An 18537-nucleotide genomic window follows, 5' to 3' on the forward strand; every position below is an offset into this window, starting at 1 on the left:
GCAGCACGGCGTAGAACAACCAGCGGAAGAACGCAAGTAATGCCCAACCTGGCCACGGCAGACAATCCGGCCCTTAATTGAGCCATTCATGGAGTCCGTGCCCTGCCACGCTGATGTAATACCTGTGATGACCGACCCGACGAGTCCTATTAGCGTCTTCAGGCCAGTTGATTTAATTAATTATGCTTCAAATTGAATTCTCAAGTCTGTGCTTGCATCTACTTATGCCCAGTTTAAACCCAGGACCATGATAATAAACCGGTTCACCCCGTCATAATTAGGGCAGGAAAAAATAAGGAAATCTCTTATTTTTCCCTCTGAGCCAACCATCGGTGGACACGTCGTTATTCATCTCAGCTCTCATAGCATCAGAAAAAGAACTGAGGGGAAGGCCATTCCACATAATGAAAGCAGCTGCAGCGCACGTGCTCTGACTTAAATATTGACATACGTGTTGGCCTCTTCTAGGCTAGCAGCTCATGTATCGCCACAGTTCCCCGGTGTAGCGAAGTGATGGCGCCAGGACCCAACTGGTGGGCCGTGTTCTTGCTACATATGACTCTAACTGCTGTAACATCCTGTCGTTCAGACCCAAAGGATGGTAAGTGGCTCAGCAGTGACATCTGATTTAAGGGTGTGTTGTTGCATGATAGTTTCCGCGCTGTGCTTATAAGGTGCGCACCACTTTTGGCTGCCTCCTTTTTTGTCGGGCTCCATTAGAATATGAGGTGCTATGGAAATGAGGCAAGACCCTTCTAACGCATGGAGCGTTGTATTCCTGGACATATCCTCAAGCACTGTTTTGTCTGTAAGGCATTGTACTTCTTTTTCGTTTCTTTGCGTACTATGTATTTTCTTTCTTTTCGGGCCAAACCTAGCTGATTTATTTATTTTTTTTGCTTTAGTCGTATCAATTTTACAACCCCCGTTCGTCCTTTTTTGTACTTCGTATGGCGATAAAAAAACGTGAATATTGGCGCCGCTATATACAAGGATAAAAAAAAACAAAGTTAAGTAAGTTTTCCGTGGTATTTCTCGTCATGATATTTAAATTGTTGTGGCACCACTTACTGTGTGAGTAGAGCATACAATAGGCTTGCAGAAGAGCGGTGCTTATGTTCTGCGTAATAGTACCGGAAGAACCTGCGCATCTACCGATGGGAGGGAAAAATTGTGCGTAAGAATTCCCAATTTGTGGAAGCTCCAACGGCTATAATGAGATGCTCGTCTGATACCAGAGCGGACTCAGGCGCGAAGCGATACAGAGGCTTCCTTTTATTGACGAGTTAGTTGAGCTGAACGAAAAATGTTCAAAATGGTGCGAAATTGTACACACCGCATTTATCAAAACTTTTGATCTCATTAAATGTTGGGCCTTAGGTTAACACAACTGTTCAAATATTGCGAATTGTTATTGGTCTTATATTATGCATGGTTAGAAAATTTTAGCCGCTCGACAAATTAAGGTACAAATATTGCAGCAGCAGGCCACATAAAAGCTAAACGAGACATTGTGATGTTCTGGAGAGAGTGAAGTAAATGTAGTTATTTTGTATCTAGCTGTAAAGCTGTAGCCGCGTAAACTCTAAGACGATTTCAGCGTACAGAAAGAAAACTGAGAATGCCTACTGGCGCCCCGCAGATATGAAACGTCTGGAGAGACGAAATCAGCGCCTGTTTCATCAATCGTGTTGTTGCTGCCAAAGGTGGCCAATCCCCGTACCGTAAAAAGAAAACGAGTGAATAAGAAGAGCCGAACTATATGAAGACTCTCGCGCAACTCAGTAAAGCACTCCGTACGGCGGGTATGAAAAGCTATTTGGGAACACCTTCTGACAATAGAGCAAGCTCTGCAGGGTGTGGCGTAGATTTAAATTTAAAAACTCGCTTTATCGCGCTATAAATAGACCTAATCGCACTTGCATTCGACTCGGCTGAGCAAACTAGCAAGAACTTTGATCGTCGCCATGAAAGCAGGAAATTTGACAACATCGTGTATCCAGGTTACGAACACCCTATCGATAGAAATGCTTAGACTAGTGAGCGTGACGGGGCGCGATTCGGTCTCAGTGAAGAGTTAATCTGTGGAATAGGCGCCGAAGGATTGTCTACATGTGCATGGGGTAAAGTTCAAGAGCATTGCATGCAAGGATTGGTAATGTGTTGAATTTGGAAGGGCGTCACATTCTCTCTGATAGGGTGGGAGAAAATGCGAGATTTTCAAGCTTTACTTTCTCTCCAATTCTGCAGTTTTGTCATTCAGCTGGCATTTTCATATATACAGGGCGCTAAGCAATAATGGCACGGGAATACTTTCACAGTACTTATTGTTGGGTATCTGTAAACAAAAAGTTTTGGCAATGACTTCGCACATTTGTTCCACGTTTTGGCCCTCTCTCCGCTGGTGCTATGCTCTAGTGCCAGCATATTGGAGATTTCGAATTCCGGGACCTCGTTTATTATGTTGATGTTTAGTTAGAACTAAACATTAAAAAGACAAAATATGTTGCCTTTCGTCCTCGTAACAAGTGTATTGATGACAACATAGTAATAAAATGCCGTTATGAAATCGTCCAGCGCTCCACTTGCCATAGGTTCCTTGGTGTTACGTTTGAAGAAAACTTAAACTGGACCACTCACGTCGACAGCGTGAAAACCAACATTGCACGATACATCGGCATTATTAATAAATTACAGCATCTCTTTCCTTCTCGATTAAAAAAAACAGTTGTACTATAGCCTAGTGTATTCACGCCTCCAATACTGTTTATATCTGTCTGGGGTACCACGACGAAAACTAACATCGACAGCTTGCTAACCTTACAGAACCGTATGATACCTGTCGGTGAAAGTGCGCCCTATAGAAGTCATTCTGCGCCTCTTTTCAAGAAGAATAGTATATTAGCAATACAAAATCTTATTAATAAAAAGCTATTGTAATATTTCGAGAGATCAGCCATAATGAAAGCGCCTTTTTCAGAATATACCTTCGAAAAGAGCACACATATAATACAAGACACACTATGTACAACACAGGCAATATACGGAGAAACTACGGTATGCAAAAGCAATCTTTTATAATTCCAGATTTCCTAAATCATCATCCTACCATTCTCAGTATTGTAAACGAATTCGTCATCTCTAGTAAACTTAAAAAAAAGTGAACTTGTACTCGTTATCTATTCAGATATGATTGTTTTCCTTGAAAGTGTAACATGTTTTCATTGTTTCTATTATTTATTGCATGTACTTACCTTCCATTTTAAGTGTATGTATATACTTTATGTAGTTTTCTTACCCCTGTGATCCTTGAGTGTTTTGTGTATTCAGAAAGTGGACTGACACTTAGGCATTCGTTGCTTTTTTGTCAGTCTCCTCGACAGACCTTTTGTATTTCTGTCCAAACATTCATTCATTCATTCATTCATTCATTCATTCATTCATTCATTCATTCATTCATTCATTCATTCATTCATTCATTCATTCATTCATTCATTCATTCATTCATTCATTCATTAGCTCATTGCGGTCTCTGAATTATTCAACTTTTAAGTGCGCCGAGCGGGCTGTTATCCAGTGTGACCTGGATTGAGTTCGGCGATTTGATCGCAAAGCTTCAGAATGTAAACCACTTCTGTGGGTTAGAAGCCCAACCATATAATGACAGTGAGTGCGTCAGGGTGGGTACTGCGGCGTACTTGTCTTAATTTAGGCACATTTTATTTACGAATGTTTTGTCACGTCGTGGACCCTAGGAAGAATAGGAATAAACTTGTAATCGTGGCGAGGAGATAGATTTACGTGTGAAGGAAAATCTGCATGAACAAAAAGTACAGCTCTTCGCGGACGAAGTGACTGATCGGTGCAGCTTCACTGGAATCTACAGTCAGCATTGTGAGTCGCGCTGTGTTTTATACATCTCACTACTGAATTACAAGAATACGCCTGGAAATTGATATGCTTGATGCGATTGAATTAATGTTGGTAAATTTTACCTGCTTACGTTTTTGTTATGCAATTCTTTTCACAAAAATGTAGCCCTAATTACTCATGCCAACAAAAGAGACAAACACAACAGGACCAGAGCTGTGGAAATTAGCGCCCTTTACATCAATAACGCATCTTAATCACGGCCAAGTATTTTTTGTCACCAGACACCACCGCCATATCACGTTTTTCAAGTGGATTTTAGTGGAATTGAAGTATTTTTATGAGGTACGTTATGACTCAAGAGACTTTATACAGAAGTTAGGATATAACATCTTCCTGCTGCTGCCTTTTTGCGGTATTTTATTTCAGCAAAAAGTTAGGTTTCGGCCTCCTTAATGTAAACTCTGGCTATCATTTGGGGAAAACTTGAACTCAAACGTACTGCTCATTCCGGGAATCTGCCACCATTATGTTAGGCATGAAGAAACACTTCCTCCCTTTCTTGCAGCACTGTTTGTTTCAAGGCAGCTTGGACGCCTGATAAACTATGCCAAGAAGAATTGTCTTCCTATACTACTGACACTGAAGCGATTTCATGCTGATGCCCTGGCTGTAAAGGTAAAGTGGCCTATTCGGGAGTGAAGAAAGTTATGAAGACACAAATTTCTTATTAAGGAAGTTTAGAACTTTTCATTGCAGTCTGATATATTCAATCATTACGAAGATGAAGTTTTCTAAAGTCTGCACATTCCAACCCATTAGTTTAATGGCTTGTAAACAGCTGAAGTTTGTTGTAGCGAAACAGGAGTCCTTGATTTAAATATAGAAAGCTGTCCAGTCTCACTATTTTTACCCCTTTCAAACCTTTATCTGTTACAAAGCCAGCCTCGACTGAAACTAGTGAAGAACCGTATTTCATGGTATGATTGACATCTATGAATTGCTCGTTTTTATAGAAAAACACGTGTTGCTTCGACCCGTTCGCAAAGGATTGTGTGGCTGGATATTAGCGACCAAAGAGTTCGCGCTGTTCAAATCATGAATATCTACCAACTCGCCCAACTGAACGTTTTGCTAAACCAAAAAACCAACCTTCAATAATATTGCACCTGTATCCAAATAAGACTATCATGGGCATTTTGTCTACAGAGAGTACTATTTGACACAGTTATTTGGAGATGCGTTGATAAACAAAGGAGGAAAGGCATCTGTGGTTGAGATTTCGAATGCATTTTAGGAATGAAGGATCTTTCCGGGACACACGCGAGCGTGAATTTCTAGAATGGAACTGATAAGATACGAAAGAAAGAACAGGAATAATTACCTGTAGGCTATCATGATGCAAGGTAAACATTGGGAGGGTTGACCTAGCCGATGAAAAGTAGGAAGTTTAAATGAATCAAAAGGAAAATTTTGCACACGGATGAATCTTAGGCCAACAGAAGCAAGTATGACCAGGTAATTAGAAATACAGGCATGGTAACTGTGCTAATAAGGAAATACCGCATACATTTTATCAGGAATATTAGCCCTTCTGAACCTTCATACTATAATGGTGGAAAAATTTGCGTTTGTAATTTTATAGTGACAGCGCGCGCTCGGTAATAAATGGAAAGAGGAAAAGGAATTGGTGATCACTTTGTAGATGCTAGATTTTTTAACGCTGGGTGGGGTTTTAATAGGGTGAAGCTTGCAAACATGTACACTTTTAAATACTTAGCCAGGTAACCAAGATATCAGAATAATTATGACATAGTGATGCATAGAAATGAAGGTTACGAAAAAAAGAAAGCTTGCAGGGCCAGTATTTTTCTCGATGCCTGATGGATGCGCTTAAAATTAGTTACGGGAGCTTTTCTGAGACATTCGTTGGTGGATTGCAATTAATGAAGTAGATCAACGCACGAGACTCAGTCTTCAGAAAATGCCCTCGACAGGAGACATTCACTACGCTATCAATTAGGTTCTATATAATTGCACAGAATGTATGGACGCCTACATCCAGACTAGAGTGGTCTCGAGAAAGCATTTGAATTTGGAATATCACCAGGGTTAAGTGCACTGCAAAGCACAGCGTAATGAAAGCATATCTAACGGAAGTGTAATGGAAGCGCGCTACAGGAAATCGATGTTATTTCACTTTTGCCTTTCCAATATGCTTAAGATGAAAGGCTACTGGATTTCTTTGCAGTTTGTTAACAGCGCCTGCCAGGCAATCGATATATGTGACCAGCTGATGCACAGAGACAGCTTCCAGGTGAGGCAAATGCGATGCGTTCACATGTCCAGATTGAATTTGTACGTTTACCGACTAGTACAGAACTATGGTGTGCCTTTTCACGAGTCCTACGTTTATTTTCTCGCTCGCGCCTATTTCTTATTCCGCTAATTTGTTCACACAATAGCTGCTAACATAGGACTTTTCTTTCCTTAACATGACAGCCACGTAGCATGTGTCGACTGAAGAAATAAGCGCGGTTCTGTTAGCACCGAGAAGGTCTTTCTGGTTTTTCTTTTGCCCATGTGCGGAAAGTACAGGGCGCAGTCACTGGTTGCATGCCAGAATGTTGTTTAGGCACTCATTTACTGGTTAACGGCGGTCTGGCCAGTGCGTCAGGTATTTTTGAAACTCTGAAAGCTCTGTTCCATATAGCATCATTCGTCTAGATCTGAAGTCGAAACCATGTATATTTCAGTTCTATAGTGCCGTAAAAAAGAAATTAAAATTGGAGGAGACGCCTAAACTCCGCCTTAAGTGTATGACGCGGTAGCTGTAATAGGTCGCCCATTTATGCCAAATTGGTCAATTTCTAATTAACATTTATTGATCATTGAGACTCCTCATACCTCTCCTGCTGCAGCGGTGCAGTGGTTATCAATGCGCGACTGCCCTGCGATGGAAGGCTCTATCACCGGTAAGACTGGTGTGTTCCATGTTGCTCTTGCCGGGTAACCTCTAGCGACAATAGTTAATTTAAATACCGTCGGCATGATCTTCACTTTTCTCACAATCCGATGGACAGGTTGTGATGACACTAAAAGATTACGTGCCCTATGTGCCCCACCTGCCGCGTAGGTCGCTTCTCTGTGGATTTTGAAGCGAAAAGCTTCACTAGGCTAGTCAACACCGAGGCTAGCGTGGGCCCCGTCGCCAGAAAAAGCCACAGGTGCGCATGCGCGAACTGCGTGACGTCACGGTGGACACCCGAACCGCGCCGTAAGAGAAAGAAAATGAAAAGAAATGAAAATTAGTTTTAAGGAAAGGAAATGCCTTTCTCTCAAATCTTGGTGTGCACCCGAAAGGAGTGACATCACACACTGCACAACTAAAAAAAAAATAAAGAGAAGAGAAGCAGTGCGTGGTGGTGGTGAAAACTTTTCATTGCTGAAATAGAGTTTGGGAGCCACAGAGTGGCCCCGCTACATGGTCGGCGTCCCTAGTCCGGGACACCGCATGACAATGCCCCGTCTCTCGCCCGTTTCACCAGAGCCCTTTGGGACTCAAGCGAGGAGCAGTTGAGGAGGGCAGTCTCCCATGCCTCTCTGGAAGGGGTAGGGGAAGGGGGGAGGTGGGGATTTTGAGTACATGCCCACACCAGGTGGAAGATATCACAGGTCTCCCCACAGTGTGGACATCGCCTATCCGTGTTAGGATCGTAATGTTCCAAGATTGCAGGACACAGTAGAGTACCTGTCTGCAGGCGCCTTAAAGTTCGCTCCTCCGTCTTACTCAGCCCCTTTGCAGGGGCCGGGAAAAGGCGGTGGTTGTCGCTATAATGCGTTATTATTTCCCTGAATCGCAGCAGCGGCTGGTTAGACTCCGAGCCAGAAAAGCTTGGATGAGGAGCCCGGCGAATAAGCGCTCGGGCAGCCGCGTCAGCGGCCTCATTACCTCGTAAGCCCTGATGGCCAGGAGCCCAAATTATTCTTTTAGCAAAAGTATGCGAAAATTCCCGTTGTGGTGTGAGAAAATAGTGCACGGTAAATAACTGCTTGCGGACAAATTACTCCTCAGTTGTCCACTACAGCCTCTCTCATGTTCCATACTGAACTCCGGATCACAAAGCCCAAGTATCAACAAGCATTCAGGACAACAGAATAGTCCTTGACGAACGATATATTCTGTTTAGGATGCCTTGAACCGCTTAGAGCTCTAGATATGACAGGAATATTTTCAACCGGACCAGGCTGCCTAGCGGATGCTGTCGAGGTCTTCTAATTGACTAGGTGGCTCTGTTAACCATTACGGAGTAAAAAGCAATAAAAGAAAGCTATCAGCCTGAAAGTGTCAGCCACGCGAAATGCAACTGAACCGTTTTATTTTTTACTCAGGAAAAGGTTCCATGCATGCAGGCATGGCTATGGGCACACTGGGTGAGTACTCATTTTAAGCACCGAGCAGTGACATGTATAAATTCTTAAATCAGCTACTTTTTATACTCAATATGCGCTTAGCTTGTATGTGCATTTCTTCACGGCATTTGCGAATGCAATAGTCTTGCTGAGCATATAGAGAAACATTCGTAATACTTAAAGTGGGACTTCTGCATGATATTAGGTATTTTCTCATTTCAGACAATGTTGCTTGTATGCTTAATCTTGCACCAAACATCTGGCACCCACTGACATGAGCGTTTTATTTATACAGGTACGCATACCTTAGATTAAAGGTGCGGATAAGCTGCAGTAATTTCAACGTTTATTTCAACAGTGGTCGGCTGCCCGCCTCTCTCCTCACACTCACGTACTGCATCACGGGTGCTTTTGCGCCGTTAGCGGTTCCTTAGAATAAAGCCCTTATTTGACAAAAATGTCACATGAATTGTCTCCGAAGCCATCAACCTCGAGTGCTTGTCAACTTCCCTCCCGGGACGGACGTGCCCCTCCGCGACGCACGTATGAAAATGCAGCTGCCACGTGAAAATCTGCACGTACCTCAATCTTCAGGTGGCTTCACTCATATCCGCAAGCCAGCAGGCTTCCTCGCACCAGCACCCAAACGAAAAGAGTTACCGAATTTATCCGAAGACTGTCAATCTAACAGTTACATGTGAAGACAATACTGGTTACGAGTTTGTCGCATCGTATTCTGTGATATCGTGGGCATTCCTGAAATGATTGGAAGAAGCCGGAGTGCCCGAAAGCCTCACGTTAACTGCTAGAGCTCTTAAAACCGTCCTTGCGGGAAGTAAAACGTTCTGGCGGGCTAGTTAGTTGATTGCAGAAAATAGGTTAGTACTGCTCGAGATGGACTCGACAGGAGAACGAGGAACAAAAACGAGAACACAGGCGCACGTTTTGTCGCCTGTGTTGTCGTTTTTGTTCCTCGTTCGGTCGTGTCCCATTCGCGCAGTACTAACCTTTTTTATTGTGGGAAGTTTAAACAATGTTTCAGAAAAAAACTTGGTCAATCTCCCTGAATTTGTGCACAAAATTTTTACGGAATGCGGCATCCTTCAAAGAACTTCCCGACTGCCGCACATTTTTATACGAATGTCGAATCGGTTTGGGAGAATCTGCTTAAGTTTGTAGAGCACAAGTGCTCGATCTTTAGAGAATCTTGAGCCGAGAAAATTTTCGTGTGTATGTTTTTTTTCAGCTAGGGACAGATGTGGTTCCCCTTGACCAGATGCAGATTGTGGAGAAAGCTTGCGTAAGAGTATCTTCTTTTACACCCTTGTGGCCAGGTTTATCACAATGAAAGATGATTTAACATTAAGTGGCAAATCGGTGCGCCGAACTCGGATGTTTTAACTAGTCCCATGAAAAACCTCGCTATGGCTGTGTTCAGCCAGCCGATCCAGTCAATCTTGTTCCTGTTAGCAAAATACACTATAATAATCGGCGGGTTATTAAAAACCATGCCGAATAAAAATTTTTAAAGGTGATGGTAGTCTTAATTTTGCAACTTAAACATTCGAATGTAAAAGGCGACAATTCCAAAAACGCGAAGGGGCTAAACCAGTTCTGTAGTTGGCAGGTTTGGTCGAAAATATATTCAGGTAAGTTTTAGGTTTTCAAGGCTGAATACTTTTTACCGCAACACATACAAGAGAGGGCACTAGCTCACAACTGTTTATTCAGAAACAACGCGCGTACATAATGTATATACACTCACGAGTGTACTATGTGCATATAAACATTCATGAGTGTATATATATATCTATAAGCTCATATACAACAATTAATCATCATCCTGGGTACGTCCGCTGCAAGACAAAGGCCTCTTACTTGTATTTAAAGTTAATCATCATCATCATCATCATTTATTAACCCTTGAGGGTCCCGTTAGGGACATTACATAAGGGGGGGAGGTGGTACAGGGGTGTTCAACAGTCATACATGAATATATAAATATAGAAGGAATATGGAAATACAGAAAAATATAGAAAATATAAAATGTAGAATAGGAAAAAAAAGTAAACAAGACGAAAAAAAGACAGAAGTAACAAATTCAAATAATCACGACATGACAGAGTGTAGCAGAAATATAAACAGAAACAAATTACAACTTTGGAAGTAGAACAGGCTGGTCAGTTTGCAGGGCTTGGAAGCTGGCATAGGGTGCAGGAAAAAATTATTTGTCGTTGAGATGGTCGATTAGGAGCTGTCTAAATCTGGAAGGGTTAGTCTCAATGACAATGTGTTCGGGGAAGGTTATTCCAGCTTTCTATCGCACTGGGAAGGAAAGATTTATTGAAATAATTGGTGGAGCCGTGCAAACGCTGTATGCTTAAGGAGTTAAATAAACGACGAGGTGATCGTAGCGGAGCTCGTAGAAGGTTTTCTCGAAGTGCTGGAAAGTTAAAGTACAGTTTGTGAAAAAGACAAAGAATTGAAGTTTTCCTGCGAAAGGCTAATGACTTGATGCCGAGAGATGATTTCAACGCTGTGATGCTGAGCTGAGATTTATACTGAGAGGTGATGAAGCGTGCTGCCCGATTCTGGATGGCTTCGAGTGAATCTATTAAGTAGGCTTGGTGAGGATTCCATATTGTTGAGGCGTATTCTAGTTTAGTTCGGATGTACGTTTCATATGCTAGTTGTCTGGTGGCTGCGGTGAACATGGAAAGTGATCGCCTGATGAATCCGAGTGATCTGGAGGCACTAGCACATAGTTTCGTGATGTGATTAGCCCAGGTTAGGTTGGTTGTTATCTCGATGCCGAGGTACCGGTATGAATTAGTTTGAGACAGCGCTATGGAGTTCAGGGAGTACGAAAAATGAAGAATCGAACGTTTACGTGAGATGTGCATGAACTTTCATTTAGAAACGTTGAGCTGCATTAGCCAGTCTGAACACCACTTCTGAATTCGGCTTAGGTCATCCTGTAATAATTCCTGATCACTGCTATTGTTGATGCGGCGATAAATGACGCAGTCGTCCGCAAAGAGACGGACAGATGATAAAATACCAGATGGCAAATCGTTGATGAAGATTAAAAAGAGTAATGGAGCAAGAACCGATCCTTGGGGAACCCCGGAGATTACTCTAGTAGTTCGAGATGCATGACTGGCGATGACGGTGAATTGCAAGCGGTCGGTTAAGAAACAGTGGATCCAGGATAAGACAAGCGGGTCAAGTGACAGAGCTGAGAGTTTGGAAAAGAGACGCTGGTGAGGGACGCGATCGAATGCCTTGGCGAAATCTATATAAATTATATCGGTTTGGAAGGCAGAGTCTAGATTTAAGTGGAGATCAGTTGTAAGTTCGAACAGCTGAGTTTCGCACGAAAAACCTGCCCTGAAACCATGCTGATTGGGAAAGAAGAAACGGTTGTGGTCAAGGTGAGATGCGATGTGCGAGTATATTATATGTTCGAAAAGTTTACAAGAGATACATGTCAGTGAAATTGGTCGATAATTTGAGGGGTCGGAGCGATCTGCAGCTTTGAAGAGTGGGACAACTTTGCTTAATTTCCAGTCGTCTGGAATCTGACTAGTGTTAAGAGACTGGGCAAAAATGAGTTGCAAGATTTGGCTCGTGAAATATTTAGTTGCTTTAAAAATCTTAGCAGGGAGGTTGTCTGGTCCAGGGGAAGTGGATATCTTTAGATTATCTATGAGTTTTAAAATTCCCTCTGCCGTGATGGTAACAGGTGGCATAGGTGCATAATTTAGACTTGGCACAGAAACAATGCTTGCTGTTGGCTCCTGGGTAAATACGGACGTGAAATAGGAATTCATGACGTCGGAGCGCTCGGAAATTGGAACATCGGAGCCGTCTCGTGCCTTCAGGGAAATATTGTGCGAACTGTTTTTATTGGGCGTGAGCAAGTTACAAAACTTCTTGGGGCTTACCCGCATTATCTCTATGAGATCATGACAGTAAAAGTTTCGTTTTGAAGTTCGTAATAAGTGCGTGTATTCGTGCAGACTTGCAAAGTATTTGTCCCACTTTCTAGCGCATCCTGATTTCTTTGCGTTACGGAATAGGCGTTTTTTCTTTCGCGACAACTTCCTCAGCGCATTTGAGTACCATGGTTTATTAGCATCCCCTCGAATGCAGACGAGCGGGACGTAAGCTTCTATAAGCGACAACATTTTCTCTTTAAAAAGACACCAGTTGTTATTCACGGATCTGCTATGTATGGAAATTTGAAACGTATCAAGAAATTCTTCAAGGTGGGAGTTAATGCTTGGGAAATCGGCCTTAGAATAATCACGGATGTATTTAACAGACGGTTGGCGTATAGGAATTTCAATTGACAGGTTGAAAGTTATGATACAGTGATCACTTAGACCACTAGTACACGAAAGCGATTGAACTAATTCTGGATTGGATACAAGGACGAGGTCTAGTATGTTTGAGCCTCGAGTTGGTGCACACACTGTTTGGGTAAGGTTAAACGTAAGGACCAGATCTAAGAAATATTTTGATGGACGAGATGACGCAGTCAAGTTATCCCAATCGATGTCTGGGAAATTGAAGTCGCCGCAGAGTATGAAGTTGGCATGAGAGAATCGAGACTGGAAGTCTTCAAGAACAGAGTGAAGGTCGCTAATGAAAGAAGGATCCGTGTCGGGGGCTCGATAGCATGCAATTAGAATGTTGGTGCAAGAGGGAAAATTAAATTTGATGCACAGTATTTCGCTATGGCAATTGATATCAACTGGGGTAGAAGAAAGGCTTGTTTTCACCAGAGCAAGAATGCCGCCTCCCCGACGACCAACTCTGTCTCGCCGGTAGGAGTGAAATGATTGATTGTCGTGCAAAAGTTCGATATCATCTATATCGGATGTTAGCCAGGATTCAGTGAATAATGCGATGTCAGAGCTGTGGTCGTCGAGAAGCGCCTCAACAGATTCTTTTTTGGGCAGGTAACTCCGAATATTTGTCAACAAAAGCGAAACATTATTGTAGTTATTGGTTGAGCGACTGCGCTGTGAAGGATTGGAATGAGGCGATTGTGGGAGTCTCGGTGTTTTCAGTAATCGCTATGGTTTTAGTTGAACAACGGAATCCGTATCTGCATTATAAGTGAAAACCTTTTGCCAATCAGCAGCTTGTCAAAACGAATCTTGAAAGAGGCGTTGTTCTGTTGACCATAAGTGAAAAGTTTCTTTCTAGCCATTTGACAGTTGCGACCACCCTATCCCTACAAACTTCCCAATTTCATCATCCCACCTGACTTTCTCCTTCTCCCCGCTACTCTTTCCTTCTCTTGTAATCCACTTCGCTACTCCCAAGGACCGGCGGTTATCTTGCTTTCGCCTTGTCTTCAACTTCAACTCGTCTTCAACTTAAGATGAACCTTTTTCGTTAGCCTCCACGTTTCTGGCCCGTAGGTGAGTACGGCTAAGATACAGCTGTTATAGACTTTTCTTTTGAGAGATATTGGTAAACTGCCATTCATGATCTGAGAGAACCGGCTATGTGCGCTTAACCCGAAGATTCTGGTTACTTCCACCTCATAATCCTATCAGCTGTCACCACCTGCCCTAAGAGTAAGCATTCCCTTGCCACTTCCAGCAAATTGCTACTAGCTGTGAACGGTTCTTGCCTTGTGAGTCTGTTGAACATCACTTTTGTTTTATGGATGTTAATTTTTAGACCCACCGTTCTGCCTTGCCTGTCCAACTCATTAATCATGCTTTTCAGGTCATCTCCTGACTGTCTTAGGAAGTATCAGTATCATCAGCGATTCGGAGAATTAATTTGGTCTTCTTCTTTAAGTCTGAACCACGACTGTTGATAACGCAGACCATGGACTACCTCGTGTAAACAGCGGGTGAATGGCATGGACGCGATGGCCCCCCCTACCAGACGCCCTTCCTTATTGGAAATTCATTGCTGACTTTATGGGCGACTACGACACCTGCGCAGTTGTAGATATCTTAGAGTATTTTCACATAAGACTCTTTTAAACCCTGATTCCGCAATGCATCAATGACTGCTGAAGTTTCCATTGAGCCAAATGCTTGTTCGTAATCAACGAGGCTAAATGTAGAAGTTGGTTGGATTCTGCGTGTTTTTGTATCACTTGATTCATCGTTGACTATGGTCTATTATCAAGTATTCTCCACCTGATCATTTGGTTAACTGAAAAATCAGGTTAACTCCATTAGCGATTACCTTAGTGTGTTCTGAGTGTATTATGCACGTCGTTTCCCTGTGACTTGAGTTTAAAAATTCACGCGCGTGTTTTCTGAATCAAAGTAGCTGATGGTTTATCTTTAGTTAAACCTGGTGTGTAAGGGAAAGCTTCATTCCCTTAAGCCAGACTATATGTCTCGTCATTGTTTCAACCACAAGCAGCACACTTAGCTTAACCAGGGCAATGAAGCTTTCGTTTACACACCAGGTTTAACTAAATATAAGAAATCCGCATTTTTTTTTCTTTGAGCTTGACTTGACCTTGACCTAACCTAAGACCTCATGGGCCACCTTGGTTTAGCACCATAGTAACAGTAGCTTTCGCTTCAAAAATGTTGTTTGTGCCTTTATGGTCCCCTGTATGTGTTGCGGTAAAAAGTATTTGGCCTAGAAAGCATGAGCCCAGAAGCCGTCGAACAAACGGCACTAAAAGTTTCAGGTTGCAGAATTAAATTCGTGTCTGGCCAGCTTGTATGCTTGAGGTGAAAAATTGGCGGCTGACGAAAGGAAATTAGATTTCGACATAGCACAGTGATATGACATTGAAAGTATGCTTGAGGTGAAAAATTGGCGGCTGACGAAAGGAAATTTGATTCCGACATAGCACAGTGATATGACATTTAAAATGATGGGAACACCGAGAAGAGACAAAATGAGGACCGCAAAAAATTCTGATCTCACTCTCTTCGTCAGAACTAATTACAAAAAAAAAATTGATTTATTGAAGAGAACAAAGCAAGAAAGAACTTAAGCTCTCCTTTTCAGTCAAACCTAGATAGGTATTGTAACATAAGTACACCACCAAATAAGATGATGGCGCAAAATTAGCCTGAAAAGCAAAGATAATTTTCGTGGCTGCTTTGGTTGAAACCTATGGCATGAAAAGTGATTGTTTATCATAGAGCTTGTTTGAGTTGTTGGGTTGTGATGTACGACAGAGATTTTTTTAATTCACATTTTTTTTTCAGAAGTGTCCGCTCTACTATCTCTTACCGCACTACAAGTACATCTCGTTTTGTCGTCCGAACGTTCGGTGCTCTATTGGTACTCTGTGGTGTCGTGCTATTTCTTTTTTAAAGGCTAGCTAAAGAAGAAAACTTCGCATGTGGAAGCGTAGAGGCGGTACATGAATATTTAAGCAGCTATCGAGTTTTGTCTGCCCTGAATGGTGTTTTCTTCGTTCAATTTAACATTAGTGCCCTTTCCTTTGCTTTGACTTTCGTACAAGGTGTATGTATGATCGTAGAGGTAGTTTTTATTTACCTTCGTTCCGGAATCCGTATCTCATCTGGGATGACTTCTTTAGCGATTCCTCGCCCGTGTCCATGCAAACTCCTAATTGCTCCTCGGTCACCTCTGCATGCACCAATGTGTAAATTCACGGCTCGGTACACTGTTTTAAAATATAATACACACATCGGCTACACGATACGTCGTCCCCAAGCTGGTCAGAAAAGAGCGATCGGAGCAATACTTTGGGCCAGAAATGTTCCCTAGCTGTTGTAGCCACGCTTTTGGCCGGAACAGAACAAGCTTTAGTGGAGAGATAGTGGAGAGGCCTTTCTTGAGAATTGGGCTTAGTCAAGCTGTTGTTCATGGTAATGATGCTAATTATGATGGTTTAATTTTTTGAAAATCAGGATAATGACAACGGCTTCAGTACTAGCGCTTATGTTATTCTCTGTAAAATGAGCTATGTGCCAAAGTTTGCCATGAAAAGGAACGTAAATCATGAATTATCTTCGATGTTTTTTTTTTTCAGCTTTGTGCTGCAGCAGCCACACCATCAAGTCGAGCTGCGAAGCACGCCCTGGTGTATCTACTGAAGATGTGGGGCTGAAGGTAGCTGCCGTTCGTTCAGAGCGCAAACCTGACTTCTATGCCTTTCTACCGGGCAACTTAATTTTTTTCTCTCACACTCATTGGAGGCTTGGATATCGTGAGATTCATTGATGAAACGATTAACTTGGGTCTGGATGAGCATAGATGAACAACGAATCGAAAGATATCCAACAGGAAAATTGTACCTGCAAATTCTGCGCTTAACGTCCCAAATCACCGTAGTGGCTGTCAAAATCGACGTAGTAGACTGCTCAGAATATATTAGACTAACAGGGTTTCTCTAGCTAAAGTGCAAATGCGCTTAGTATTGCAATCACAGCAAGCCTTGCATGAGGAGGTGTGGGATTCAATCCCCAGCGCCACTGGGTACCTGCCATTGATACAACGCGCACAAGCTTTCCTCTGGTCTGGTGCTTGGCTCATTTAGGGTTAAATGCTTGGGAAATTAGTAGTTGACCTCACCTTGAGAGAAGAAAATACTTTGTGCCATGGCGCTCTTTGGCCGCAGATTTCCTTGCGCCTTAAAAATTCGTCATAATCATCACAATCACAAAACGAAACACGACTGGACGAAGAGCAAGGTGTTTTTACCTTGCAGTGACAACAAACAGCAAACGAACATTTGTAGATTCTGCCTCTCTCTAAATACAAGCGCCGCGACCGGAATCGAACCCACGACAATGGGATCAGTGGCCGAAAACCAAAGCCACTGAGCCATCGTGGTGGTTGGTTTGGTTTTGGTTTATTAGGGTTTAACGTCCCAAAGAGACTCAGGCTATGATGGACGCCGTAGTGGATGGCTCCGGAAATTTCGACCACCTGGGGTTCTCTAACGTGCACTGACATCGCACAGTACACGGGCCTCTAGAATTTCGCCACCATCAAAATTCAGCCGCTGCGGCCCGTATCGAACTCGCGTCTTTCGGGTCAGCAGCCGAGTGCCATAACCACGGAGCCACCGCGGAGGGGCCCCACCGTGGTGGGTAGTTTCTAGTGAACATTGAAACTTCAGAGGTTTTTAAGTAATACCGTGAATTTTCTGCGTATTTTTTTTCGCTAAGCCCTAGGCGCGGAGAACGTTCAGGACAATGTACTGAAGTATTTTTGCATCTAAAGTTTGCTCAAAATTTTGAGTAAAGTTTTTGTTTTTCTGTTTTGAAAATTTAATGCTCTTTCGGCCGCACAGATTTAGTGCAGAGAAAACTTTCTCTAACATCCAAAACATCTTCTTCGGCTCTGGGATAAGACTCTTAAGATCCAACCAGAAGAAAGACTCCATGATTAATGTTCAGCTGTGATTCATGCTGCAGTGTAGCATCCCACGACCTCGTTCAAGGATAGATCCGGACGGCATCGCAAGTTGTTTCTGAAACGGACGGGTTGCGACACTTCCAGCTTCTATTGACTGCTCTTTATTGCCTTGAAAAGGACGCAATAAGATTTACTGTAGCCTCTTGCATCAATGCAAAGCATTGCAATAAAGTATTTTAAGCTTCGTATTTATGTGCCTCACTGATAAGGATCGCTGGCTTACTCAGCTGCTTTCATCTTCTAGGTTTGATTTATGCTTTGGTTTATGGGGTTTAACGTCCCAAAGCGACTCAGGCTATGAGAGACGTCGTAGTGAAGGGCTCCGGAAATATCGACCAACTGCGGTTCTTCGCCCACCTGGGGACCACCTGAGAAATTTCGACCACCTGGGGGCAAAGTACAAGAACCTCTAAAATTTCGCCTCCATAGAAATTCAACCGCCGCGGCTGGGATCGAACCCGCGTCTTTCGGGTCAGCAGTCGAGCACTGTAACCACTGAGCCACAGCGGCGACTTTTTCCTCTTCTAGCGCACCACTCGAAAGAGGAGAGGAACATAACGGTGTAGGCAAGCTTGACCTTTATTTTCATGCAGCAGTAGCAGCGGGCAAAGCGGGTAGTTTGTACTGACTGCTCCCAACTAGTCTTACAAGCTGGATTCTTCTATCCTCTTAACATATCCCCAAAAGCCCTATGGTCGTACGCTGCTGTGTCTGTTCCTGCCGTCAAGAAATGGCAGATCATGCAATTTTTTATCATGGTTGATCGGTTAATCGCTTATCACCTTGGGAACTGTTGTAGTGCGTCTGCGTCGAACTTTTGCAGAAGTGTTGCCTCATTATAACTAACATGGCGTGGCC

General features: G+C 42.9%; 1 protein-coding gene across 2 annotated transcripts; it reads left to right on the top strand.

Annotated features, from left to right (window-relative positions):
- Nucleotides 1-511: 511 nt before the first annotated feature.
- On the top strand, nucleotides 512-17824 carry LOC149347448 (uncharacterized). Of its 2 annotated transcripts, XM_089585581.1 has the most exons (7): nucleotides 512-601; nucleotides 4439-4548; nucleotides 6122-6187; nucleotides 8263-8304; nucleotides 9530-9583; nucleotides 16289-16368; nucleotides 17679-17824. In XM_089585581.1, exons 1-6 carry the CDS (start codon nucleotides 514-516, stop codon nucleotides 16364-16366), a joined length of 438 nt encoding a protein of 145 aa, XP_089441707.1. In that variant the 5' UTR covers nucleotides 512-513; the 3' UTR covers nucleotides 16367-16368; nucleotides 17679-17824. The 2 variants fall into 2 exon arrangements, with proteins under 2 accessions (XP_089441707.1, XP_089441708.1); XM_089585582.1 differs by lacking the exon at nucleotides 17679-17824 and having other exon boundaries at nucleotides 16289-16930.
- The last annotated feature ends 713 nt before the right edge of the window (nucleotides 17825-18537 follow it).

The sequence above is a fragment of the Amblyomma mixtum genome, chromosome 4 (assembly GCF_055824585.1).
Source record: "Amblyomma mixtum isolate Tamu chromosome 4, ASM5582458v1, whole genome shotgun sequence".
Taxonomy (NCBI): Eukaryota; Metazoa; Arthropoda; class Arachnida; order Ixodida; family Ixodidae; genus Amblyomma; species Amblyomma mixtum.